The sequence below is a fragment of the Echiichthys vipera genome (assembly GCF_963691815.1).
Source record: "Echiichthys vipera genome assembly, chromosome: X".
NCBI classification, from domain to species: domain Eukaryota; kingdom Metazoa; phylum Chordata; class Actinopteri; order Perciformes; family Trachinidae; genus Echiichthys; species Echiichthys vipera.
Genome location: NC_139825.1, coordinates 33,198,120 through 33,225,922, shown reverse-complemented (window position 1 = coordinate 33,225,922; position 27,803 = coordinate 33,198,120). Strand labels below are relative to the sequence as shown.

General features: G+C 40.1%; 2 protein-coding genes across 3 annotated transcripts; both read left to right on the top strand.

Annotated features, from left to right (window-relative positions):
• The first annotated feature begins 543 nt into the window (after nucleotides 1-543).
• On the top strand, nucleotides 544-7,439 carry LOC310965378 (putative nuclear hormone receptor HR38). Of its 2 annotated transcripts, none has more exons than XM_083938937.1 (7): nucleotides 544-654; nucleotides 2,742-3,580; nucleotides 4,250-4,379; nucleotides 4,635-4,798; nucleotides 4,957-5,159; nucleotides 5,268-5,446; nucleotides 5,550-7,439. In XM_083938937.1, exons 2-7 carry the CDS (start codon nucleotides 2,744-2,746, stop codon nucleotides 5,816-5,818), a joined length of 1,782 nt encoding a protein of 593 aa, XP_083795063.1. In that variant the 5' UTR covers nucleotides 544-654; nucleotides 2,742-2,743; the 3' UTR covers nucleotides 5,819-7,439. The 2 variants fall into 2 exon arrangements, with proteins under 2 accessions (XP_083795063.1, XP_083795062.1); XM_083938936.1 differs by having other exon boundaries at nucleotides 560-654; nucleotides 2,714-3,580.
• Nucleotides 7,440-20,380: 12,941 nt separating this feature from the next.
• Nucleotides 20,381-27,169, top strand: LOC310965324 (uncharacterized protein). The gene is made up of 5 exons (XM_083938848.1): nucleotides 20,381-20,474; nucleotides 23,933-24,026; nucleotides 25,055-25,183; nucleotides 25,837-26,189; nucleotides 26,280-27,169. Exons 3-5 carry the CDS (start codon nucleotides 25,072-25,074, stop codon nucleotides 26,454-26,456), a joined length of 642 nt encoding a protein of 213 aa, XP_083794974.1. The 5' UTR covers nucleotides 20,381-20,474; nucleotides 23,933-24,026; nucleotides 25,055-25,071; the 3' UTR covers nucleotides 26,457-27,169.
• Nucleotides 27,170-27,803: the final 634 nt, after the last annotated feature.

Here is a 27,803-nt window from a genome sequence, read left to right as displayed (position 1 = left end):
ACATTAAAAAATAACCATGAAATAGAAACTATAACAAAAAAAAGCACAACATCCTAAAAACATCAAGTGTTTACAGTTGAGATTGTGAATAGACTTGTGTACTCCTGGTACCTTTTCCTCCAAGGGTTTAGTGGAAAGATGGCAGAGGGTAGGGAGTTTCTATTCATCTTGTGAAAAAAAGCAGGTGTTTCCTGGTCTTTCATAACACGCCTCCTTCCTATAAACTTATAAACATCTACATTTCCAGTCATAAAACGTCTGCAGCTCCAAACTCCAAACCTATTTTTAGCATTTTTCATCCAGTAATAGCTCCACGTGAGTGTCGTTGTCGACTTATTTTTAGGACGCACGCTCCCCCGGCTCCTGCGTCACTGGAATCCCTTGCGTGCGTCACACGGAAGAACGTCTGTGTCGAACCCGATGCTGATTGGCTCGCAACCCGGAACGTTCCACCGCCTTGTTCACCATATTTGGGCATTGACACGCCCTTTGTCGACGCAGCCAAAATAAAACAAGAGTGTATGAAACCTCCTGCGCTGGTCTGACCCAGTGTGTGTGTGTTTGAATGAGTGTGTGCTGACAGCAGCTGGCAGAGGTGACATTCATCAGTTTCATTCGTTCGGAATAAATGAAAAGGATATTTACATGAGCCAGGTGAGTGAAAGTGAACTGTTAGTTTGCACGTGTTGCTATTTATTTATTTATTTATTCAGGGAGCCACATTAATGCTGATGTTAGATTCGAGTGCTTTTGTCTTATTGTAACTGTCAACAATGATATAAGCTTATAGGACAAGTCTGACTGGCTGCTGATACAGCAATTAAACATTATGCAGTCTTAAACTGTAATAGGTTTGATGCAAGATAATTCAATTCAATTTAATTTTCTTTACAGTGCCAAATCATAACAAAAGTTATCTCAGGACACTTAACATAAGAAGTAGGTATAGACCACACTCTATGACTTATTTATGATTTACACAGACCCAACAACTCCCCCGTAGAGTACAGTGGCAACGAAAACCTTCCCTATAACAGGCAGGAACATCAGACAGACCCAGCTCTGTGGAGGACGGACATCTGTCTTTACTGGTGGGGAGGAAGAAAAGGTGTAAAAAGAGAGAGAAGACAGACAGATGGACAGAGAGACACAAAGACAGACAGACAGATGAGCAACCACAAAAGTAACATTAACTATAATAATGTGAATATGACTTATATGTTAGGACAGTTAATGCAGCAGAATAGTAGAAACAAGCACATCTAAGGTGATAGAATATGACAATGATAATAATTATAGTGGTAAATATGATCAATGATGAGTAGTGGCAATAACAGCTGTGATACAGCGAGACATACCACTGATGGTGTTTTAATGGCTACAAATGTTATAGTTTATAAGAGTAGTGAAAGTATATATGACTAATAGTTATAGTAGCAGCAGGAAGCGTCACACAGGACCAGCAGGCACCACCACCATCAGCAGAGACCTGCGAGACGACAAAGCAAAAACAACTCCAGGGAAGAAGTTGAATTAGTAACATGCATTGATGAGACAAAGATGTCACATGTGCCTCAGCCTCCCTCTCTGGATAGCAGTCAGAGCTGCAGAGCTACACCAAGCTAATGTAGTCTAATACAATATCAGTGTTATTGAAACTTTTTTAGAGAGGGGTTCTGCTTTGATATTATTATATTGTTATTACAAACAAAACCACACAAGCAGAACAAATTACAGTTACTATATTTTGTGTACTATGTAGTACTTTAAAATCGCTTTACCAATAAAAAAAAGTGCTTTAGAAATAAAAATGTATTATTATTATTATTATTATTATTATTATTATTATTATTATTATTATTATTATTAGTTTAAGCAATGTGGTGTTGCAATATTAATCTTGACAAATCTCTCTGACGACACTTGGGCAGCGTGGTCTTCCCATAATTCATTTATGAATGTTTTTTGAGTATAATTTAACAATCATGTTTAAGTTTGAACAATTTTTGAAGAGTGAACAGGTGAGATGTGCTTCATGTATTGAGTGAGGAAGTTTGCACTTGTTGATACACGCCCATTCACCCAATCATGCAAATACACACACACACACACACACACACTCATACACACACACACACACACACACACACACACACACATAAACAGGCTTTGCCACCTTTCCTATTTCAGCTGGCATTCAGCCCTCCCTGAAACACAATCTACAGCACTCCCCGGTATACGGTCATGTGGAAGGAGGTTGCCCTCCACTGAAGGAGGTTTCAGAGCATTAAGAGCCAGTAACACAATATCTGATTGCTCCACTGGACCACCCTCTACATTTTCTAAAGAGGACGTATTGGCCCTGAAGCTAGATATATGGAATGAGATGGTGTACGTTCAAGGTGTTAATGTAGGCTACTGTGTGGATGGTTACAGAGTCCGATCTAAAAAAATGCTGACTGAGATAATTTGTGCAAGATGTTCTTTACTGGGATGTCTGAACTTCATTGCATGTATTGCCACGGATAACACCTTATCAGCCTGAGTTATCCCCAGATACTTCAATTTTATTTTGAAAATGTGACAATCATTTGCGACGCATTTCCATACATAGAACCATTTGTTTTTTAATCATAAAGACATTTGTTTTGAAAGACATACTTAGCATGTATTCATGCAAAAAATAATCTCACATGGGGTTTGTTTTCATCAGGAGTAATTGTTGCTGTCTTCTGTCCCAGAGATGCCCTGTGTACAAACCCAGTATGCATCCCTGCCCCATGACAACTACTTCAGCTCTGAGTTCTTGAATCCTGACCTCAGTGCCAAACTGATGATGGACATCAGTGGCCAAAAGGACCAGCTGTCTACATCTTCGTTGCCCAGCATCAACACAGTGGTGGGAAATGACTATGTGGGGGAGTTTGATGCTTATTCCTGCAAGATTATCGCCTCTCCTCCTCCCTCTACAGTTTCATTCAGCCATGCCACGGTAGCTGAAAGCTCCTGGCCTCAAATGCAGAGCCAAGCCTTCAAGATCGATGATCTCCCGGTGTATGGTTGTTACCCAGGTTCCTTTGCGCTGAGCTGTCTGGATGAAACGCTGTCGTCCTGTGGCTCCGACTACTATGGCAGCCCAGTTTATCCTTCTGCTTCTCCTCCAACATCGGGCTTTCAGACCCAGTCTGCACCTGTCTGGGATTCCACTTTCAGTGCCTTCCCCTCAGCTCCCCCGTCCTCTGTGGCTGATAAAGCAGCCATGGCCCAGCAGCTCTCCTTTTTCACCTTCGGCCCCACACAAGAGCAGCACTCTCCCGTAGGGCAGCATCAGGATGCTCATCCAGGCCACGATGACCCTGTCTTCCCGCCTCCTCAGCAGCATGTCTCTTCACTTCATTGTCCCCCCATGTCCCTGCAGCATGGGCCCCTGGAAATCCCCGGGATAGTGGAGGGGGCTATAAAGTCTCCTAAAATTCACAACCTGGGATCCAGTGAGGGCCGCTGTGCAGTTTGTGGTGACAATGCATCCTGTCAGCACTACGGAGTTCGTACCTGTGAGGGCTGCAAAGGTTTCTTCAAGGTAAATTGCTGAAGAGCATTTCACAGATTCATTCTCCTGAGTAGAGCCTGACCGACAAATTGGCTGGGAGGACACATTGGCTGATAATAGCTTAAGTAACAAGAAAGTGTAGTACAGAACAGAACGTCAAAGCTATGTTTGAGATAGTTTAGAAACAGTGACACCATGCAAAGGTATACAACAGAGAGCATTGATAGGTGTATTTTTTCGACTGTACGATGTAAAATCCAGACAGAAATCTGCGCCACAAACATCCACGATCTGGCCGTGTCGTGGCCCCGTCTTCATTGTCGCGAGAATGCAGCTTCATATCCATGTCTGGATATTAACCTGTATTATCTGCTGGAGGAGTTTACATGTGCTATCTTTGTTATTGTTTATATGCCATCAACAGCTGCGGCAGACATAGCGAGTTGGTTACAAAGTCAAGCGATCCTTATCAGAAGTGTTTCCTTGTGTTATTATGTTTTTGTGTAAAAAAGTAAGCATTAGATTTGATCTCCCAAATATTGATACTGGCATCAGCCTAAAAATCCAGTATTGGTCGGAATTTAGAGTGTTAGCTAGATGCATTGCAGATTTTTTTGTTGCATTTCTGTCATTCATTTCTGTTGTTATATGTGTGCAGCATGACAACAAAGTAATGCAATTTTTCTCCCTGTTTGACAGCGAACTGTACAGAAAAATGCAAAGTATGTGTGCCTCAACAATAAAGACTGTCCTGTGGACAAGAGGAGGAGAAACCGCTGCCAATTTTGCCGTTTTCAGAAATGCCTCGCAGTGGGAATGGTAAAAGAAGGTAAAGCAATGTCAGACTCACTTTCAGTGGCTAATGTATGACGAGGAGAAACCAGGGTTAGTAATGACAGTCTTGTGAAACCGAAGCTAGGAATGACAGACATATGTAACCAGAGTCTCATAGTGCCAGCTGCAGAAAAAGGGAAACTGAAACTGATACAGCAGTTGTTTTTTTTAAATTGCGGGGTGAAGCGACAGCAATGTGAGAGTGACAAACGTATGCTTCAAGGGTTCCTCTTTTTTGTCCCTCTCTTAGTTGTTCGCACAGACAGCCTCAAAGGTCGCCGGGGTCGTCTGCCCTCCAAATCCAAGACTGCGGCCGTGGCTTCATCCACCACCCCCAGTGTTGACATCATTGCCTGTCTTGTCAGGGCCCATTTAGACTCAAACCCTACAATCGGAAAGCTTGACTACTCCAAGGTAAATCTCAAGACTTGCAGTGTGTCCAGAGCTCCTTTGTTCCAATCAAATCACTAATAAATACCTCAACACAGGATGTAGAAAGAAAGCGACGACAGCGAATAGCTCGTTAATGGTATTTGCAGTAGCAGTGACCCCTCCCTTCTCTTCCTATTCAGTACCGGGAGACAGTGGACAACCTGAAAGAAAAGGAGGATGCCGGTGATATCCAGCAGTTTTATGACCTGCTTACCGGTACTTTGGATGTAGTAAAAAACTGGGCTAAAACCATCCCAGGGTTCACAGATTTTTGCACAGAAGACCAGGAGCTGCTCCTTGAATCAGCCTTTGTTGAGCTCTTCATTCTGCGACTTGCATACAGGTTGGCTTATTTTACAGTTTGAAATAAAGAACACGTTAACTACTAATTCAATCGGCTAATGTCCACCTTTCAATATGCTGATTGTGCTATCGGTTTCAAACTATGCAGGTCCAATCCCCAGAAGAACAAGCTGATCTTCTGTAACGGTTTGGTTCTCCACCGACTGCAGTGCGTTCGCAGTTTTGGTGTTTGGATTGAATCCATCATGGATTTTTCCCACAGCCTTCACCGCATGAACTTAGACGTCTCCATGTTTGCCTGCCTGGCAGCGTTAGTCATCGTCACCGGTGAGAGCTTCTGTTTGCTTTTAATTACAGCGAATCTCAATGCATTTGAATTTCATGTTTATATTCAGGACTGTGATTCTAATGAGAACATCTTTGCATCTAGATCGCCATGGCCTTAAAGAGCCCAAACGGGTGGAGGACTTTCAGAGTCATCTCATAACTTGTTTAAGGGAACACGTGAGTGGAAACGGATCAGAACCGAGAAGGACCCAGCCACAGCCCAACTATCTTTCTCGTCTTCTGGGGAAACTCCCCGAACTGAGGACGCTGTGCACACAGGGCCTACAGCGCATCTTCTACCTGAAACTGGAGGACCTGGTCCCCCCTCCACCAATAGTGGAGAAAATCTTCATGGATACTCTGCCGTTCTGAAAAAAACAAAACATGAACACCAATGTGATATTTGTAAAAATGCTGGACTCAAAGCACTTAATGTGAGGTTTTATCATTGAACTGTACGGGTGAACCTCCTTCTGTCACACTGACAAACATCTGACATTGTTCAAGAGACCATTATTTTTCTAACATTAAGTTTTAAAATTCAATATGGTACCTGTGCGAGTACCACTAAAAGATTTATCTCAGTTCAGTGAAACTGTCAAAGAGACTAAAAAGAGAGCTGAAATGTTATTAACAGTTCAGGACACAGTTTATACATATATTTTTTGTGTTTGTAAGATGACTTTATTGCTGTGCTGAATGTGTGAATGTCGTCCTGTTATGCAGCTAGTAAGACATGGATATTTGGGTAGATGCAATGCAGTGTTACATACTCAGCTTTTCCTAAAAACAAAAGAAACACACTAATTTCTTAAAAAGCACTTTTTTAAAATTGCTTTTTGATCTCACTATGAAGCAGATATACTAGATTATTTAGTAGAAAAAGGCAGAATCACATGTCCTGTTTCTTTAAAGAGCTGTGGAGTCCTACTTTTCAAAAGGGAAATATTTACTAATTACTTTGTATCACAAAAGATAGTTTTTGTGCTAATTGTGCTCCTGTGGAAGACCTTGGACCAAAGTTTACTCTTATTTTGATACTACAACTTACAAACCTTATTGCCTTAAGCTAAACAAAATGTTCTGCCATAACTCTGTACTGTCAGTTTGCAACACCTTGTAAAGGATGATGCTGGCAGGGTTCCTGTGGAACCGCATGTCCCTGTAACAACATACTAAAATGTTTTTGCTGAATGGAAATATAGTGCCTTCTATAAAGCTTCACTCCTTGAACCGTAATAAATGACACAAGGGGAATTTTTATTCCAAATACTGTATCACATCCAGTGAGCCCCATTTATTACACGTGAAATGATCTATTTCAATGTCATATTTTAGTATGATTTCAGGTCTATGCCAGCTTTTGATATGAAGTGCCTGAGGCGTGTGATTGTCATTACGCTCGACAAAGAGCAAACAATACTTGAACACACACTTCTCACTGCTAAATTTGGAGGACATCAAGTGATGACAGGTGGTTTAGGATCTACAGGAACTAGATCATGTTCACATGTTCCTGAGGCAGTGAAATGAATCACTGCAGCAGAGCTGTCCAGCTTATGATGAAATTAAGTCAAAGCACATTTTAGAGTCTCCTTGTATGCACAATTAGACACATATACCCTTTATATGATTTGTTTTTGCCCAACAACACGTTAAAATCCACGCACACAAGCAGATGTTTTATGTTTGACATCAACTGGTTCCTTGTCTTTGGCTGCAAATTCCTCACCCTGCATGCGTTGTTAAAGCTTTCCTGCTGTCTTCCACATTCTTCTGAGTTGTGCAGTTGTTATATGTTGGATTTATTTTGTATTTTTCATCTCAGAATTAACCCAAGAAATATCTTAAGAAATCAGTGTTAAGTGTTAACAGAGAGAGAATATTTGATATTAAGTCTTTTTTGAAAATACACCACTGGCTGCCTTTGTCTAAATGGAGTGTTGTATTTCCTGTCGGCCATGTGGCCTTTGTCAAATTATAGTTTCTATGCTGTCCCAAATATAGTTTCCTCTGGTTTATGTTGGGGAAGATTTCTCTTATTGTTTTTTCATGTATTCTATATTCTGTCTTTGAAAGCATTGGCTTACAAAAATGGTTAAAGATAAGGCCGGCAAATTTATATTTTGTTGTAAACAAATGACACAAAAAGACCAAAATCAACAATGTGTTAGTCGGCCGTTGTCTGTCTTTGCTTCACTGGCTCTCGACCCTGAACCCACTGGTTCTTACTGATGATGTTTATCTTTTAAAACCGGTCACTAAGAAAATTGAAGTTTTGTGAGCCTGGTAAACTGAGAACGTTGGTTACGTTAGTAACTATGACATTACTCTGTCAATTGTCTTAAACCCGCCCCGCATTAGTTAAACGGTTGTGATTGGCTTCCTCAGGATCTGCAATGCTGGAAATCTGTCTGAATGGGAGAGGGGTCAGACGTACCTGCCAGAGCAAATAAAACATGAGCCCAGCAGATTCATCTGGTTTCCAGGCTAAACTCTGCTTTCCAAGGACTTGGTCTCCAGGATAGGTGTGTCATCAGAAAATAATATTGATATGGTTTTAAATATGGCTAATGCATTAATTTGTGTTGAACAGAACAGGTGAGCTAACACACCCTGGGCTGATGGTCACAGCTCAGACACAGAGCCCTCTGACATGCTGGGTGTGGTACATAAAGATTGAACGGGACCATTTAATGATGACGAGGTTGACACTGAGCTGACTGTAATACCTGAAGAACTAAAGACGTTCCCATCAGCCCCAGCTGCTTTTTGTATTTATTGTCAATTAACAAACGTTAACACGCTAAGAAGCTGAACGAAGATGGGGAATATGGTGAACATGAGCGTGTTAGCATTGTCATTGTGCAAATGCCAACAGGCTGAAATCAGCGTTTAACTCAAAGCACCACTGTGCTTAAGTGCAACCTCATAGGTATTGTCTGTTAGGAAAATAAATAATTGCATGTCATGGGTCTTTTTATGGGATTTGTGGATAGAAAAAAACAAAATATCACCAGACCCCAACTGCAATTGTCCCAGCTTGGGATCAATAAAATATTTCTATTCTATTAAGAAGAGTTTAGAAAAAGTTGAGAGCAGGTAACAAAGCTTAGGCCTTATTTAACACAGCACTCCCTGTGCTGAAGCTTGTTACTTATTAATGATGGGATGAAAAGTGACCAAAAGAAGTCCACTGTCTCCTTTTCACCGAGTCTGTTGTTTTTGTCACACATGGCGTTAATGTTGGCAACTTGTCTGACCAAAGGGAAGGCGACACCGTGCCACTCAGCTATAGCAGACTGCAGCACCGACTGCATTAAGCCACTCGACACCCGATCCTACTGTACACCACGTTCCGGTCATCTGGATTTTAGTGTTGGCAGACAGAGTGGAAAAAAGGGACAAGGGGAGAAAAGAGGAGGAGGCAGTATGAAAGCTAGCTTGCACTGAGGTGTTCATTATGTTACAAAATGGCAAGCATGCTGCCCAAGTCAGATGTAATGGGAACAGCAGAAGAGTACAGCTTCATAAGAAGGATTTAGATGAATGCGGCAGCTCAGACAGTTCCTTTGATTCTAACTTAAACCTTTATTTCATCAGAGCTACTGTGTTAATCCCTTTTGACTTTCAGTGTGACTTTTCTTTATGGTCCCATATCCATGACAGGTCAGACATGTTGCCTCTTTGCTAGATAAATGGACTTGTACTCAAAGCTCTTTTCACTATACTTTCCACATTCACCCATTCACACACACATTCATACACTGATGGAAGAGGCTGCCATGCAAGGTACCACCTGCTCAACTGGATCTTATCTAATTATTCAAACACACATTCACACACGATGGCACACCCTTCGGGAGCAAGTTGGGGTCCAGTGTCTTGCCCAAGGACACTTCGACATGCAGACTGGAGGAGCCATGGATCTTCACACTCCCCAACTCAAAATACATCCCCTGTCAATATATCTTATTTTTGAACGTGCAGTGTTTCTTGACACCATCTGGAATGCGTGGAAGTGGAAGGGTACCATCTGGAGCTGCCACTCGCTCCTTAACTTTTGACATGTGCCATGACCTGCAACACTCTGCATTCAGAAAGCCTTACACCCTGCACAGATATTATCCTCTGATCAGTAGTATGTGACTTGCTTGTCATGGTGATTTGTTGACCTTGAGGAATGTAACAAAATACATTTACTCAAGTAATTGGTTACAAAGCATATCATGTTCCTTTATACTTGCATTTTAATACGATGCATAAGCACATGTTTAGGTGTTACTCCACTGAATTCATCTGATGAAGTTATATACGTTTTTACATTTTGACCACAAAACTATTGATGAGCTTGTGAAGTATTGTTGTGGGAAATTAGTAAAGGTCAATCAAGAAAGATGAAGACACAATAACATCAGCTTCTCCGTGTGAGTTTATTTCAAATAATTTCCTTGCAAGGACGTGTGTGTGCCCCCAAGGTCAGGTTCTGTAGAGTTTTAAATACAGATAGTGCAAACAGCCCAGCTGGCATGACGTTTACACAACACAAGGGCGACTTGTCCTGTGCTTTGAGTTACACAGAGTTTTAATTATAAATTTCAGTCACAGTATTATGTATTTTTCATAGATTAAATAATTCAACAGTATATGAGGTAATTTAAATTAGCCCCACCATAACCAAATACCACATTATAATGCTGTCTAAGTTACAACACTGTTGCCGTGTCCTAAATCACGTACTGCAGTAAGTGTACTGACATTCGTGCGCTATGTACTGACACGATCGGTGCACTCAATTTCCCCAGTAAGTGCTGTCTGAAATCACACACTGCCACCCGCACTTACCAGAAATGACGATCATATTTCTTCTTCTGTTTATTTTTCCAAAAGCTTTTCCATCAACTCCTCTGACTCATCACACCGCCAGATATTATTGTGATCCTCTTTTTACATTTATAAATTGAACCTAGTTGTTGCCGCTCGGTTGCGCTGTTGTTCCGACATTTTCCAGTTTGAATTTAATCCCCCCTTTTCCGCTACGTACAGAAAATGGCGGCGATTGAGTGCGTTGAGTGTCCATCGATGCACACTCAATAGTTTGGCCGTTTTTGAGTGGGTGACCGGAGAAATGCAGCACGTTGCATTTTACAGACTTCCGGACACTTCCACCCTCAAAAAAGCCAGTTTGAAGGTAGAAGTGCACAATTTGGGACACAACACAAGAGTCTACAGTCATGCTAAGAGATCTGTGAGGCTGTACTTAAACAAAGTGGTGCTTCAAATTAAATCCTCGTATTAACGTGCTGATGCAAGGATTGGAAAAGTAAAGAGGGAGCGCTGGGTAACAGGGTACAACAGCAGATACATTTGGCGATGTGGATGTGGAGGCGCTGTTGGGCGAGGTCAGCTGGACAGCATAATGTTTAAAATCATACTCCGTAAGATGTGAGATACCTTGTTTCTGGCGTCCTCTTTGTCGGTAAGATGTACAGTACAGACCAAAAGATTGGACACACCTTCTCATTCAATGAGTTTCCTTTCATTTCATGACTATTGACATTGTAGATTCACACTGAAGGCATCAAAACTATGAATTAACACATGTGGAAATATAAACTTAACAAAAAAGTGTAAAAAAAACTCTGATTACTGCTTCACACAGATCTGCATTCTCTTGATGAGCTTCAGGAGGTCGTCGCCTGAAATGGTTTCCACTTCACAGGTGTGCCCTGTCAGGTTCAGTAAGTGGGATTTCTTGCCTTATAAATGGGGTTGGGACCCTCAGTTGTGTTGTGCAGAAGTCAGGTGGATACACAGCTGATAGTCCCACTAAATAGACTGTAAGAATTTGTATTATGGCAAGAAAAAAGCAGCTAAGTAAAGAAAAATGAGTGGCCGTCATTACTTTAAGAAATGAACGTCAGTCAGTCCGAAAAATTGGGAAAACTTTGAAAGTGTCCCCAAGTGCATCTACAATTTTCGTAGTCATGAAAATAAAGGAAACTCTTTGAATGAGAAGGTGTGTCCAAACTTTTGGTCTGTACTGTACCTGCAGGCGAGCCCGTTCTTTCAGAGCCTCCATCTTGTCACATTTGCGGTCTGTTTGCCTGTTGACTTTTAAAAAAAACTTTTTTTAAACTTTTTTTATTCTTTACTAAACTTTATTGATAAACAGTAGCTGTGCTCGAAATCATTCCCTCATTCATTCACTCACTCATTATTCCCTATATAGTGATCAAATGAGATTTCAGACACTACACAGGAATCTTCTAACAAATCGTTGCGTCAGGAGATGCGCCGGATATATGTCTGACAAATTAAGGTGTTGCTCTTTATTGTGATGGATGAAGTACAATAATATATATATATATATATATATATATATATATATATATATATATATATATATATATATATATATATATGATACTGATACTACTAAACTGATACTACTAAATCTACTGATATATATATATATATATATATATATATATATATATCAGTAGATTTAGTAGTATCAGTAGTATTTCTATCAGTAGAAACCTGTAAGTATGTTACTGGTAATTGATTTATATAACAAATTGACTCTGATCAGCAAGCAGATCATACAACAACTGTTAGAAAAACTTGTGATACAAGGACAAGAATCAAGAATCAAGTTATAATAAAAAGGAAATATAGTTTATACGAGCATATAGTTCAGTTAGCACCAGTGTGTCCTAACATACTCTGAGGGCAGTCCTCAGAGCCGAGTCCTTTAACGTGCAGTTGAACAGTAATGGTTGTCATGTTGATATATTTAGTAAACATAGTAAAATATCTCATCTCTTCCCATAGCAATCGCTGACCTTCCTGCTGACTCTGCAATCAACAACATAACAAGATGATAATAGGAAAGGAATTAATTGCAGCTGTTTTTCATCCCAAAATAAAACAATAATATAATAAAAACTAGTGTAGTTCATATAGTTCTTTTTTTTATAATATGTTGCAGCAAGAGATTATTTTTCCAAATTATTGCCACAGTCTTTATAGAAACAGACAGGAATTAGTTTAACAGTTGTAACGTTGAACTGATGGCACCTTTTTTGGTTGTCTGCAACCTCTTAATTACGTTTATGGAAGCTGGGCTACATACCTTGAAATGGCGGGTGCTTCAGTTCAGGTTTGCTGTGGATGTGACTGAATTGACTATTACAGTGTGGTTTAGCCTGGGTCTCACCTGGAAGGCTCTATAGAAATCTGGCGCCCTATTGAACGACGTTAAAATGAGAGAGAGTATCGTTTACAGACACCAGAATGAACACGTTCACAGTAACGTCATCAGGCAGAATACAGTACGTTCAGTTCACGTTCGCCCAAAATATGAACGAGTTCATGAACTATCGCGTTCAGGCACAACACTGGACGTAATACTTGGCCAAAAGGCGAGTAGAAGTGCTTTCATTAGTGGGTCATATGATCAATCAACATTGTTTTAACTCACAATTTGATAGATATTAACTTAAAAGATGATTAACCAGGTGGAAATCTTACGGATATATCTTTTAGTAAACCTAAATGAATGGTTGTTTCACGGTGGGGCTGACACAATTTTTCTGGGGCTGTTGCCCGACCTATTTGGCACCATATTCATACCGTATATTTTTAGAGGGCACTTTTACGACATTTTTTTTCAAACATGGGAGCATCAGGAGGCTGCATAAGTAGATGTTTAAGTATTTCACAGAATAGGCCTGAGTGAAAACTTTGACCTGCTGGTGGCGGAAGAAAATCGGAGATCATTAAATTCTTCCTCTGAAGACGACAAATGTGTAAAAAAAAAGTCTGGCAAATCATCCAAAAGCTGTTCTGAAATTACAATACGGACTAAAGTGGTCGACCGACCAACTACTGACCATACTGCACGATAATATAACGCAAAATAAGAACTTTTACTTTTGATAGTTTGTGTATATTTTGCTCATCATGCTTACCAACTTTTACTTATTGCAGTTTTTCTTGATTGCTAAGACACATTTCTCTAAAGCTTCTCTCCCTTTCTCTAAACTGTGAACACAAACCCCAATTTTCAAGCTACGTTCACAAAACCTCAGACTCTTCTTGCAAAACCAAACTTTCACCTCAAAACAGTTCAATCTGTGCCCAAAACTGAACTTTGTTGTCAAATCGTGCCCCAAGTCAATCAAAATTAAAAACACTACTGAGCAGCCACTAAACTCTACATAGAAAAATAGAAAACACAATGCTCAGGACATGAAGCTGAATGCATGTTGCAAAACAAAAAACCTGTGCATTTAGCACTTTACACAAAGACAAAAAACAGAAATCTTATGCATTTACACGCAGCACTTGTACAAAACAAACAGAAATCGTATGCATTTGCCACTTGTGTACATGCGCCACCTGTCCTCCCACCCCCATGTGACAGTCTTTCAATTCTACAAAACGAGAACATGCAGTTACAAAAAATATACATGGAAAACAAGGCCTACAGACAGTTAGACTAACCCTCCATTACAATACTACAGTACATTGGCACAGTGATGTACTGAAACATATATTTTTACTTACAGTATACTGTGGTACAGTAAATACTGTAATATGTCATACAGTAATTTGCTCTCAACATTTACATACTTTACTATAATGTCAAAAAAGATAATTACCTGTTCTCTTCTCTAAATCTTCGGATTATGGTGGACACAGTGAATCTAGCGATGTTTGGTTGTACCCTTTGTCCGGCCTCCCTCATGCTCGTACCATGGACAAGAACATGGTCAATCACAGTAGCTCGGATTTCATCAGATATTACTGTTCTTTGTCTTCGCTGACCACCTTGATCATCTCGACCTCCTCGACCTCCTCTCACACGAACTCTTCCGTCAGATTTCTGTCCATTGTAGTGCCTCACAAATCAGTGCTCTCTGAACTGGCTTTATATATTCCCTCACATCATTCGCCACAAGTGTGATCAATTTTGAGTTGTTGTGTTCAAGTAGTGACAACCGTGCTTTAATTGTGTTTGACTTTTGCCACCTGTGCTTACCATTATGCAGCACAGGTGCATCACAATGAAAATGTGTTGGTAAGTTGTGTCTAAACAGGTGAAAAGTGCTCATGGTTTTGCAAAAAGAGTGATTGATTCAATCAGTGGGTTCAGGCAACAGAGAAATTGGTTCAGACAACAGGGTTTAGTGTTTTAGCAATTGAGAAAAACTGTAAAGAAGTGTAATGTCTGACCTTCACTTGTTCTACCACAGTGTTAAAACCTGCTGTCATATAAACACGAATATACGAACATAACAACAATAAAACTCACCAACCAACATTATCATTTTCATTCTTTTTCTTTTGCATAATTTCAAAGAATTGAGCAATTAAGTCATCAGATGTGTACATATTGGCCTGCAACAAAGACGTGTGTGTGTGTGCGTGTGAGTATGTTTGTGTGTGTGTGTGTGTGTGTGTGTGTGCGCGTGTGTGTGTGTGTGTGTGTGTGTGAGAGAGAGAGAGAGAGAGAGAGAGAGCAGCTGGAGCAGTTCTCTGTAGAGGATATTGTTCCAGCAGGAGGAAAGCTAATAGGGTTGTTTGTGAGGATGCTGCACCTGTCGTTGATTGATGGATTGAGCTGTAAATAACTTTGCGATGCCGTTAAGCGCTCTGCGGGGGCTCCTGTGATTCCCTCTGCACTGTTCTGCATCTTACCACAATGCTGAAGCCATCACTATTCTTCAGAAAGACAAAAATAAACAAATTGACATGCTAATTTCTATTCCAGTGATGACCACGGAGTCTCCCGTGTTCATCCAAACACACATTCATCTGTACACGTACTGTGTGTCTGTGCACCAGTTCTTGCATGTGGGTGTGCTGTTGAGTGTGGAAAACCCTCTGTGTGTATTTATAGCAGACCATTGTTGATCCCCTAGAAACCTCTGTAATCGGATCTATTCTTTCTTACTAAGGGAGTCCGGTGATAAATGAGTTTGCAGACGTCATTGCTCATGCTGTCCCTCTGATAACTGTACGCCCAACATCACTGTCTTAAGATCTTAATCTCTGCAGGATTAAATTGATAAGTGAATGGTAAGCGGGCTGAATTATCATTCTGAAGTGTGTAAAGGAAGGGATGGTGGAAACCTATTTGTTTGGTGGACGTTTAATGTCTTGCTTGTGTCGTTGGGTATTTAATTTATTAAATGGCATTTTAGCGTTGAACTTCAAGGGCGGATAACCCCTGAAATTATGATTATTGGAGTTTGGAAAACGATTACAAGCGAAGACTTCAGAGTTTGGCTCTTTAGCTGAAATAGTTTGAATTGCTTTTTATGTTGTTGCTTCTTGTGTTTGGCTGAAAAAAACACCTTTCTCTTGCATTTCGTGCGCAACATACACAAGGACTTTAAGGCTCATTTATTTTATAAGCCTTGAGTCAATCTTTTTATTTATAAAACTAGAAAAAAAGTGCATCAAACTACACAGACAACGGGAAAAGACTGAAACAGTGAATGCAAACAGTTCACGGACTGTTTTATTTTACAAACCATAAACTATATAACTGCACTTTTAAAAACTTTATCAAGAAGATATGGAGATGCTGCCGGAGAAGAACAGTTTGTGTGTGTGTGTGTACGTGTGAGTGTGAGTGTGTGTGTGTGTGTGTGTGTGTGTGTGTGTGTGTGTGTGTGTGTGTGTGTGTGTGTGTGTGTGTGTGTGTGTGTGTGTGTGTGTGTGTGTGTGTGTGTGTGTGTGTGTGTGTGTGTGTGTGTGTTACTAAGTAACTCTGCTCAGCCGGAGAATATGAGAATGTTACAATTATAAAACAAGATTGACAGGATGGATAGATAGCTAGTTGCACTGGCAGATGACAGGTCCTGGCAGCGTGCCTGGAAGTTATTCACAGCAAACCCCCCCCCCCCCCCCCCCCACACACACACACACACACACACAGGGATCAAGTGCAAAGGAGGGGCTTGTTGGACTGTGTGTGTGTGTGTGTGTGTGTGTGTGTGTGTGTGTGTGTGTGTGTGTGTGTGTGTGTGTGTGTGTGTGTGTGTGTGTGTGTGTGTGTGTGTGTGCGCGTGTGTGTGTGTGTGTGTGTGTGTGTGTATACATACCACGGGTCTGTATGAAGGGAAGGGTTCAAGGTCAGAGCAAAAACATGGTGCAAACCAGCAACTAGTGCAAGCTGTGTGTAAGGTACCGCACAGATGAATAAATGCATCAATCAACAATCACAGTCTGAACTGCATTGCCAGACAATACTCCACACACCACACACACTCCGGCTTATCCGTATGGGATAGGTGGAAAAATGCCTCGGCTTATTTCACAATGGTCTTGGGCTTTTTCCAATAGACAGTGGAAATAGTGGAAGGGGCCTGACATCTTTATTTTAGCGCTGTACATCGGGTGAGACAGACTACACTGTAGATGAAGTCTCTTTAACTGTACTGTGTATTGTAAACCAGATTTACAACCACTACAATAAGTAGCATCTCCTGAACAGTGTTGGACATCTCATGAAGAGCTGTGGAAGTGTGAAGCATCGCACATGTCCTTGGGAACATGAGGAGCTGTTAAAAATAGGACTTTTAATAAAGGCTTTCACACAGTGTAAAGACAGAGTATTAGGGTTATTTACTTTTGTACGATGCATTTTTTAGCTGCTCCAACCTTTTTTTGCCAAGGAGGAATCATTTATAATGGGTACAAAACTGTTATCAGGTGTTGCAATAAATGAAATACTGATATCAAGTTAAAAATGAATATATGATACATGATATATGATCATGTAAATAATACAGCGTTTCTTAAATCATTTCCATTTCTTTCTGTACTCTATTTGTTCCCCCTCCCCCAACGCCTCTGTGTATCAGTTCATCAGGTTGTCTTTTCACTGTTGCAGATGTCGTAAAGGACTCTGTGTTTTATTATTTCAAGAGTTTCTCCAGGACACCGCAGACCTGAGACATCCCCTTCATTTCCATTTTAGCTCTGGAACAAGGACCGCCGGTGTGATCATGTCCCTTTCATGTGTTTCTGACTGAGCACGTGTCTGTAAAAGTGCTGATCTCAAAGAAATCAAATAATGAAATAACAACTCCAAAATTAAAGGTTTATTCTTTATTTTATTTTATTTTTTACTTTTTTCTAAAGGTATTGCAACAACACTGCTGTGTGAATTATTTTTGCGATGATAATTGTGAAGTTTTCTGATCCACTTTTATGTTTGGTCCCAATTTAGCTCCAGTGACAAACACATGATGTTATTGCCTCGTTGATGCTTTTCATTTATGAGTAAAAGGGACGGGTGCACTTTATTACGTTATTATTATTATTATTACCTTTATTTAGGTTAAAGATGAACGATACATCTACATGAATCTAAAATACCCAGGTGTCATTCTCTTGTTGCCCATAGTTTTGTTTTCTTACACACAACATTTAAGTATCAGTAGAAACCTGTAAGTATGTTGCTGGTAATTGATTTATACAACAAAATGACTCTGTCACTGTCACCAGATCAGCAAGCAGATCATACAACAACTGTTAGAAAAACTTGTGATACAAGGACAAGAATCAAGAATCAAGTTATAATAAAAAGGAAATATAGTTTATACGAGCATATAGTTCAGTTAGCACCAGTGTGTCCTAACATACTCTGAGGGCAGTCCTCAGAGCCGAGTCCTTTAACGTGTGGTTGAACAGTAATGGTTGTCATGTTGATATATTTAGTAAACATAGTAAAATATCTCATCTCTTCCCATAGCAATCGCTGACCTTCCTGCTGACTCTGCAACACGCTGTGAGAAAAGGCCCCTGTTCTCACCGTGAAACTTAAAAACCAATTAATACGGCCAGAGTTCTCACATATAATAATGAGAACATGTCTGCTTTTTTTTACATCAACAACATAACAAGATGATAATAAGAAAGGAAGTAATTGCAGCGGTTTTTCAGCCAAAAATAAAACAATGACACAAATTGATTCTCTTGAGAACAAGCAACTTGACAAGACACAACTCAGTATCAGAGGGACAAAAGCTGCCTCTCTCTATCACACTTACACACACAAACACATGTAGCTCTCTCAAAACAGACAGAGACAAAACAGACAGGTCGTTCTTGAAACAGACGTTTATTCTCAGGCGTTCTGCCATACGGCGTGATAACTATACAATAAACACACACACACACACACATATATATACATACATAATGATACATTTCAGATTCTTACAGATTAAAGTAAATACCTCATTGGCCACTTGCTATGAATGAGAATTAATTCTTGAGATTCTTCCGCCTCGTGCAACATCTGCTCGTTTTCCTTGTTAATGTGAAAATGCACCGCAGGTAAACAAGGTAACGGACATTAGTTCCACAATGGAAAATGTTAAATAGGGACCAATACACTTTTAACTCATTGTTCCTTATCAACTTTACACTTTGTCAACATATTTATTTGTATTTTAACATGAATTAAATTATTTATTTATTACATTAAATGATTGCCTTTATTATAACTATTTATTGTAACACATGCTTTATGTTTAATGCAACAACACACACACACACACACACACACACACACACACACACACACACACACACACACACACACACACACACACACACACACACACACAGTTACATAACCATCTGATGCTGCTGCTCCTAAGTGGATGGATGACATTAAAGTCAGCCTGCCCCCCACAGGACGCTGCTGACTTAATGTTGGTGTATTTTTAAATGAATATCAGCTACAGTCAACACATGACTAAATACCCAGAATGCCACACACACACATACACACACACACACACACACACATACACACACACACACACACACACACACACTCACAAACAACCACACACAAACACACACAAACAGACACACACACACACACACACACACACACACACACACACACACACACACACACGGTGCAAGCCCCCTTTGGGAAACAGGACTTAACATGAATGAGTATTTTCATGGCGAGCTCTTGTCACAGCGGCTCCGGTGGCTTTGAGTGAATTATCTCAAAAAATATTTAATGGATTACCATGAAATTTGGTGCACACGTCCCTCAGGATGTATCGACTCAAGTCAGGGTGTGAACAACAGGACATGGCTATTTTTGCATGCATTTGTTTTTGTATATATGATGGGTAACTAAAATTGTTATTGATGAGGACTTGATCCCTTGTTGGCACACTGACTCAAGTGACCCCTTAATTTAGTGCCAACATCAGGTCAAAACTTTACTTTTCCCATATATTTTGGCTCATAACCAACACGTAAAACAAAAGACCGTAAATGTACCAACCACTGTGGAGAAGTTTCAGGTATTTGGGGTTTTTATGGACCTGGGGGGCAGTTTAGGCTACGTTCTTACCATCCATCAACTTCAACCGTACCTTCTTACTTTCTACAGTTTAAATTTACACATGGATTTTAAAGAGTATAAGATTATGTCTAGATTAAAAAAAAACCAATAATGATAAGTAGCCTACCAAACAAACAGACAGTTCCCAAACATACTTTTTCCTCAGTGTGGAGGAGGCTTTGAAACAGAAGGTAGACCTTCATGAGAGGAAATCAAATTTACAAAAATACAACTGAACTGATTTAATCGACAAAATAAAATATGCAAGATCTAAATTTTCATGACCTCAGTATTTTTTTTAACCGTCTATATTGGCATTAAGACAACAGTGATCCTGTCTTTGGTTATTTTAGTGTATTTTGGTGATTTATCCGACGGTCCATAGGATGCTTGTTACATATTAATGAGACCAACTCCAATCTCAGACTCTTTTGTTGAGACTTTAGTTGCATGTCTAGGAAATGTTGCGACTTTTATTTTGAAGGCGGCTAAACGGGAAGTTCCAGTTTGGTTGTTTCGTTTGTGTTTGGGTCGATACGTCATCGTAGTAAAATGCGGATCTTTGCTTTTTATACATCCATGTAAAAGCGCGTCTGAACCTCCTGTTGGGAATGATCGACCATTTAAAGTGTAAGTACATTTAATTGTTTTTACATATTTATACGATTATCAGGAAAAACTTTCCTCACATGACTTAAGATGAAGAAGAAGTTTCATTTCCGCATGTTTCCATTTAAACTGAGAAAACCAGTTTAAGTCTGACTCTTCATTTCCACATTACAGACACAGTAACGTAACTGTGTGTGTGAGTGTGTGTGTGTGTGTGTGTGTGTGTGTGTGTGTGTGTGTGTGTGTGTGTGTGTGTGTGTGTGTGTGTGTGTGTGTGTGTGTGTGTGTGTGTGTGTGCCCATAAAGTTGGAATAATTTTGTTTTCAGACACATTTCTCTTGGAGAATATAAGCTTTTTTATCTATCAAGACAGAATCACAATCATTTCGTGAGAAGAGGTAAAAAGTAAACATGCAGATTATATAGTTTTGGACAAAGTCAACTCAATTAGTTTAATCTTTGTTGCTTGAATATCTGGTCCAGCTCTCAAACTTGTGAATGACAAACATACATACACATGTTATAATAATAATAATACTAATTATAATACTAATAATAATAAACTTGATTTATATAGCACCTTTAATAAAATAAAATGCAGCTAAAAAAAAAACCCTAAAACAATAACACATGTATCAAAACACAAAACATTAAAAGTGGAAAACAATACTATAATTTATTCCTAAAAAGATAAGATATAATAATAATAATAATAATAATAATAATAATAATAATAATAATAATAATAATAATTAAAGCTGCAAGTAGCGATGAACAGGCCCTCGCACCTGGTGCATGTCGGGGAGGTGGCTAGTCGCCGGCACTCACAGTAGTGTGCCTTAGTTATTGAGAATTTCATGTAAATCTGATTCATTTTGTCATATAAGTCGGATTTCCTGTTGCCAGTAGATGGCACTGTGTCTGTTAGTCGATATTGGCATGTAGTTGTCCTCAGGCCTCGACTCTAATTATCTCTGGGAAATGTGATGCAGTTTGAGCAATTCATGCTACAGTTTGAGCGACGTCCTGTTTATGGCGGGCGGGACAAAATGCCTGCCATGCCATTACCCAACATACACAAAACATGCATCATGTTTCCCTACATCAACTGTAGAACCCACAATATAGGTTTCATGTAAATCTTTAGATATTTGTATTTTTTCCTGTTGCCAGTAGAAGGCACTATGCCTATGACTAAATATTGAGATGCAGATGTGTTCAGGCCTGGACTGTTATGTATCATGAGAAATTTGGGGCATATTCGACAATGTATGTTGAAGTTACAACCACTTCCTGTTTCACGGCGAAGGATGGTTGCCACGACAACAGAATTTGATGCAAAGCCAAAAGCTACATGATCAAGCATCATGAAGGTGTTAAGTATGTGTTGACAGGATTTCAGGTGGATGTGTTCAACAGGCTAGGAAAAGAACATAAAAATATATAAAATGTTACTTCCTGTCGCCAGTAGGGGCCGCTATGACTACCAATCAAAATTGTGGGCGGGTCTCTTATCAAAAATGTTAAGTTTGGAAAAGATCTGAACACCTGGTGTGCAGTTTCAGCAGTGTCTTTTATCATGGCGTTCAATTGAAATTGGCCGTGCCGCCACAGCTGTGCCGTTACACAACATCCATCGTCCCATGTTCACAATGAAGCATCATTGCCGTCTTAAGGCTCTCATCATCACTTTTGAGGAGGATGTGATGAGCCAGTCAAAGTATAAAATATGTAATTTCCTGGTACCAGCAGGGGGCGCTATAACTTTAAGTAAATATTGTCTCATAGATGTGTTCAGGCCGAGAGTCTAATCATGCCTGAGAAGTTTGGGACAGATTGGACAATGTATGGTCATGATTGTGTTAAAGTGTTAAAGACCCCTTCCTGGTTCATAGCATGGGGGCGAAATTTGAGGGCCTGCCACGGCCAGACTGATTAATGAAAATGCGAATGCTCCACAATTTAGCGTCGGCCATGTCTTGAAGGTGTACAGACCAACTTTGAAGTCATTCCGTTTAAATCTCTAGGACAAGTTTGTTAAAGCACATAGCAAAAGTTTTTGAAAAAAACGTCCAAAAAATGAACAAAAATTACATGTTTAAATCAAAATGGCGGACTTCCTGTTGTGTTTAGGGCATACCTCCAAGAAGATATTTTGTGTGTTTCTGCGTTCTTCACATGCCTACCAATTTTCATACATGTAGGTGAAAGTGTATTGAGGGGCTCGACTTTGGTAATATTCAAGGCGGCGCTATTGAGCTAATTTGCCACGCCCAAGACTGAGACCCATAAAATATCAAATATTTCACCACTTCTGATCAGTGTCATTCCAATTACTTTGTCGGTGCTCGGGCCCTAATACTACTACTACTACTAATAATAATAATAATCATTACAATTACAGTCCAAAAACATGCACGTGTTCGGTTAATTGATGACTCTAAATTGCTCGGCTCCTGCCCCCCGCGACCCCAATAGGGACAAGTGGTTGAAGATGGATGGATAACAATAAGTAAATAATAATAATGATAATAATAATAATAATTATTATTCCATCTTCGTCGTGATCGGGCCCTAATAATAACATTAATACATTTAATCAAGTATACTGTACATAAGCATGGTTTTAAGGTACTTGAACTTTACTTGAGCATTATGTTTTCATGTGTAATTATATGAAAACTAACTGAGAATGTATTTAAAGAGCCTGCTTATAATGAGCTTATAAAATATGCTACATTGAAAGTGATTAAACTACGAAAAGCATCATCCACAACACAACCGTAATCACACACAGTAATAGTAAATTCAGTAATATAAAACAAAATAATATAACATTTAGGCTCATAAGTACTTTTACTTTTGAATGTTGCTGCTAACACATATTTAACTTTCACTTTTATGCATTAATATACAATTGTTATAATACAATACAAGTGTTGACATGTGGGGTGCAGATGTATAGACTTTCACAGGTACCATTGCTGCGTAGTTTATGTTGTTGCCACAGTTTGTGCCTGTTCTGAATGCAGAAACCTGGAAACACCTTGGTTCTGGCCCTCTCTCTCCTTTTGACACTCCTCATTAAAACCATTTAACACTAAAGATGGAGTGACACTGTGGAACAATGTGACAGACAAATGTTTTAAAATCTTAAAAAAATAACAGTAACAAAATAGAGCTTCTCATTTAACAGTCTAACTGATCGATGGCGAGGTTCCTTTTTATACTGAAGCGGTTTTACTTCCCTGTTTTCAAGAGCTACTTCCTTATGTTTAACATTCATGTGTTGTTACACAAGGGGAGCATTCTTTCCATTAGGTGACCTGACGAGAAACACACTTGTCATACGGTCAGGCTTCACTTGGAGCACGTATTTCACTGTCACAAATGTGCTGTTGTGATGTTTGAGTGTGGATTTACATATTGAGAGTGACATATCTCCTTTACCTCGACTCCTGGTTCCTCGACAATTACAGGAGGCCTGTTGGAAATGGTGGAGGCTGAACACAAGTGTAAGAAATGACGAGGAGTCCTGAGAACTCGGAGCTGCGACAGATGAGCCTTTAATCGGTAAGTAAATCGGTACAGGTGTAGAAGACAGGGTCGTGTATGTTACAGGTGAGGGTTTAAAATTCACACAGAGCCAGAAAAAAAGACCAAGAGACCAAGGCGGGAGGGTTTTATTAAGACTTTTGAAAAGTTAGCTGAGTAAGATAAAATACATATTTCATTCACTGCATCTGACATTTTTTTAATGCACATTTTGGGAATTTGAAATGTTTTTTTGCCTCCACTTGCAAGAGCAGTCCGACATTGAGGTGAGGAGGTTTTCTGTCAATGTGCGCGTTCTGCAATAAAAACAGTCTCATGTTGGATAGTTTACAGCTGGTCCTGTATTATTTGTGACTCAATATGTTGACTACTTACCAACAATTGAATAGAGGGAGGCTTAAGAATTTCGCCTCCAAGAATTGTATTCCCAGCGGTGTCGATAAGGACTTGAAAAAACATTTAGACCTGTTGGGAAATAAAATATGCACTAAGAATATCTGAACAGTTAACTGGATACATCTCATGTGGACCTTTCCACTAATTAAACTTTGGAGACTTTCATTTTGGTTTCTGGTATAAAATGTGTATAATATAAAGTGTGTGGGGGAGGAGTTCAGTATTTAAAAATCCTGGCTATAAGCCTGTGTGTGTGTGTGTGTGTGTGTGTGTGTGTGTGTGTGTGTGTGTGTGTGTGTGTGTGTGTGTGTGTGTGTGTGTGTGTGTGTGTGTGTGTGTGTGTGTGTGTGTGTGTGTGTGTGTGTGTGTGTGTGTGTGTGTGTGTGTGTGTGTGTGTGTGTGTGTGTGTGTGTGTGTGTGTGTGTGTGTGTGTGTGTGCGCTAACAATTGATGTGCAGCAGGAAATGAGTGGAGAAACGTATTGAATGCATTTTCCACACAGGGAACGCAGGGCCGCTCAATAATTTGATTCTTACAGGCAAAATTGAGAAAGTGAACTGGAAAATACTTTCTCGCCTGTACAGCCTCACAGAACCACACTAACATGTCACCCATCTATAAATACTGATACATCTTATTTCCTTTAATAGCTGCAGATCCCGGTGAGATGGAGGAAGCGTACAGTGAACTGTACCAGCAGTTTCTTTGCCTGAGGTCACTTTGCCTGAGACAGGCAGCTCTGCTACAACAACTCACAGCAGCTCTGCAGAAACAGCAAGGTCCGTATTGACCATTGTGTGGTGTTTTTGTGAGTCAGCCAGTGTTTGTGAGTCAGGTCGACCCACTGCGTTTTGGGGTTTTTAACTCAACACAATAAAACAATTTATGTTAAAACACTCAACAGATGTTTACTTTATCCCAATTACAAGCAATATAAACAGCAAATATGGTTAATATTTACCCTTTACCTTTGTTAGATCACATTTGTGAATAAATGTGCAAGCTGACAGGCTCAAAGGTCAAAGGTCATGTGGCTTGCTTGGAACTAGCTGATGCTCAATCTCATACTCTTCTTCAAAGTCACTGTCAGACTCAACATCAAAAGCTTCTCTCTCTTTCAAATTCAATCACAATCACAATCGCACATATCAGTCACTTTTATGAGCACCGGATCCAGTGGACCTGGACATCCTGTATGTAATATAAATGTGTACAGTGTGTGGTCATTGAAAATGTGTTCTGATCAATGTCCGTCACAGAAAATGAGCCAAGGCCAATGAGTCTGAGTTTGAAAAAAATATAATTTAGTATCAGTTTTATTTTGATAAAATTGATAACGGGTCCCACAGACCCGAACACCATACAAGGGTTAAACCTATTGTCGTCCCAGTTCTCATAAACATGTCAGTCATCTGAAACGCTCTGCCTGCAGGTGCCGCTGTTGCTAATGGAGAGTTGAGTGATATGATGTCCATCCCTGTCCAGTGTACCCAAGAAATCCCCGTATATCTCCAAGAAAGGCCTCAACTGCTAACAGGCACAGGACGCAACCCTGCAGCTCCGCCCGGCGTCAATCAGGGGACTTTTTCTGATCTCCTCGCGCAAGATATGTCTAAGCTCTACGTGGATGTGCCCCGTCAGAGAAAGGAAGACAGGGCGAAGAACATGGTTCCACCCTTGTTAAGTCATGACTTCACGAGGTGTCAAGGAGCCTCTGCCAGCGTCTCCAATAATCCGGGGCTCGCAGGTCATCGTAGCAGCGACAGGGCGATTCACACCATGAAGGTAGGTGTCTGTACTTGGGCTCTCAAATCTGTTCTTTCGAATGTCTTCCTCAAAAAATACTCTATGTCTTGTCATCTCTGTTTGTGTCAGACGCCTGCGACCAGCCATCCTTCCCAGGCCGGAGACTTCCTGAGTCAGTCTGGCGGGTTGTTGATGTCAGACGTGGCGCTGCAGTCTGACGTGTGTGAGTTCTGCCATGCAATTTTCCCCGGAGACACAACCACCAGAGGCGAGTTCCTACGACATCTTTACACCCATGTCACCTGAACTAAACTTTTCCTCCTGACATATGAGACGTGTGTTCACGCGATATTCTGTGATGGAGCAGGTGTCACTCACTCACTAGACTTGAAGTCTGCAGCCAGCATTGAAGTTGACCTGTTGTTCATGTGTTCATTAGCCGTTTGTGACTGTGTACGTCATGTAATGTAACTGTGGAGATGCTAATGATGGCATTGTTTTCTGTCTCTGAGATGTAAAAAGAAGGGTGGAAAACCTCTTATCTTTTTAAAGGCGATCTTTTGAATCTTAAATGAATCAAGATTCAATAGCCTAACAATGGCGTAGCTGTCAAAGCCGCTGTGACCTTAAAATCAAAAGTGTAATTGAATCATTGATTTGGAGAATCGTGACACCCCTACCATCCACAGACTGTATCAGTTTGTATAGGAGCTGTTTCTTCTGTTGAAAAGTAACCGAAACTACCTGGATGACCAGATACCACTAGAGCATTTTAACTTGTAACCACTACGTACTGCCTGAGATCTTATAACTCTTTAAAGGCATCCTTACTTCATGTATACTGACTGTGATCCTCCCTAGATGCTTTAATGTAGCCCAATAATGCAGCAGAAAATGTAAACTTGTGAAAATACCTTTTCTACTTTGTTGAATTGTATAATACAGAAACACTGCTGTACATGATGAGATTAATCCATATTACATGTGTTTCAAGAAAACACAGATCCTGGTGCATGCTTGTAACTAAAAATGTAAAAGTAAATACAGGACAATAAATCATTACATGCTGCGACAGCGATGCGATCACATTGTGAGTCTCTGTGTGTGTGTGTGTGTGTGTGTGTGTCATCATGTCAAAATGTCCTGGAGTTTTGAGTATTTTGCCAGGTGATTATTTGTCTGTCTGCAGACTGAATTTGTCACCACGATAGCGTTGCAACTGTGCAGAATACAGTCACAAAACTTTACAGATTCTTAGCTGAGATCAAAGTGAAGGTCATGTTCAAAGATGGGTGTGGTCCTTGAAAGTGTGACAAAAGTAGAGGGGTAGGAAGTAGGGAAGGGGTCATTGCCCCACCACTTACGCCCCTGACCTGATTTGGCGTTGCAGCTGCTGTGATCCCGCAACAAAACTAATGTTATTGTAGGTTCCTGGACAAAGAAAAAAAGAAATGGGAGGCATAACAGTAATTTTGCTTTGTTTATGTGTACTATTTAATTAATCAATTAGTTAATTATATGGCCAATAATGTCAGTTATGAACAGTTACCATCGGGCTTCGTCATTCCTATCTCTCCCTGCTGTTGCTCACCTGTGAAATGGGTTCAATATTCACTGACCAGTTCATATTGCACCTTTATGCAACTGTACCGT

Excerpts from the sequence above, each read along its gene's own strand:
- LOC310965378 (XM_083938937.1), top strand. The coding sequence starts at position 2,744 with ATGCCCTGTGTACAAACCCAGTATGCATCCCTGCCCCATGACAACTAC. Across the intron at positions 4,380-4,634 it reads AGTGGGAATGGTAAAAGAAG|TTGTTCGCACAGACAGCCTC; the intron begins GTAAAGCAATGT and ends TCCCTCTCTTAG. Across the intron at positions 5,447-5,549 it reads AGCGTTAGTCATCGTCACCG|ATCGCCATGGCCTTAAAGAG; the intron begins GTGAGAGCTTCT and ends CTTTGCATCTAG.
- LOC310965324 (XM_083938848.1), top strand. The coding sequence starts at position 25,072 with ATGGAGGAAGCGTACAGTGAACTGTACCAGCAGTTTCTTTGCCTGAGG. Across the intron at positions 25,184-25,836 it reads AGCTCTGCAGAAACAGCAAG|GTGCCGCTGTTGCTAATGGA; the intron begins GTCCGTATTGAC and ends CTCTGCCTGCAG. Across the intron at positions 26,190-26,279 it reads GGGCGATTCACACCATGAAG|ACGCCTGCGACCAGCCATCC; the intron begins GTAGGTGTCTGT and ends TGTTTGTGTCAG.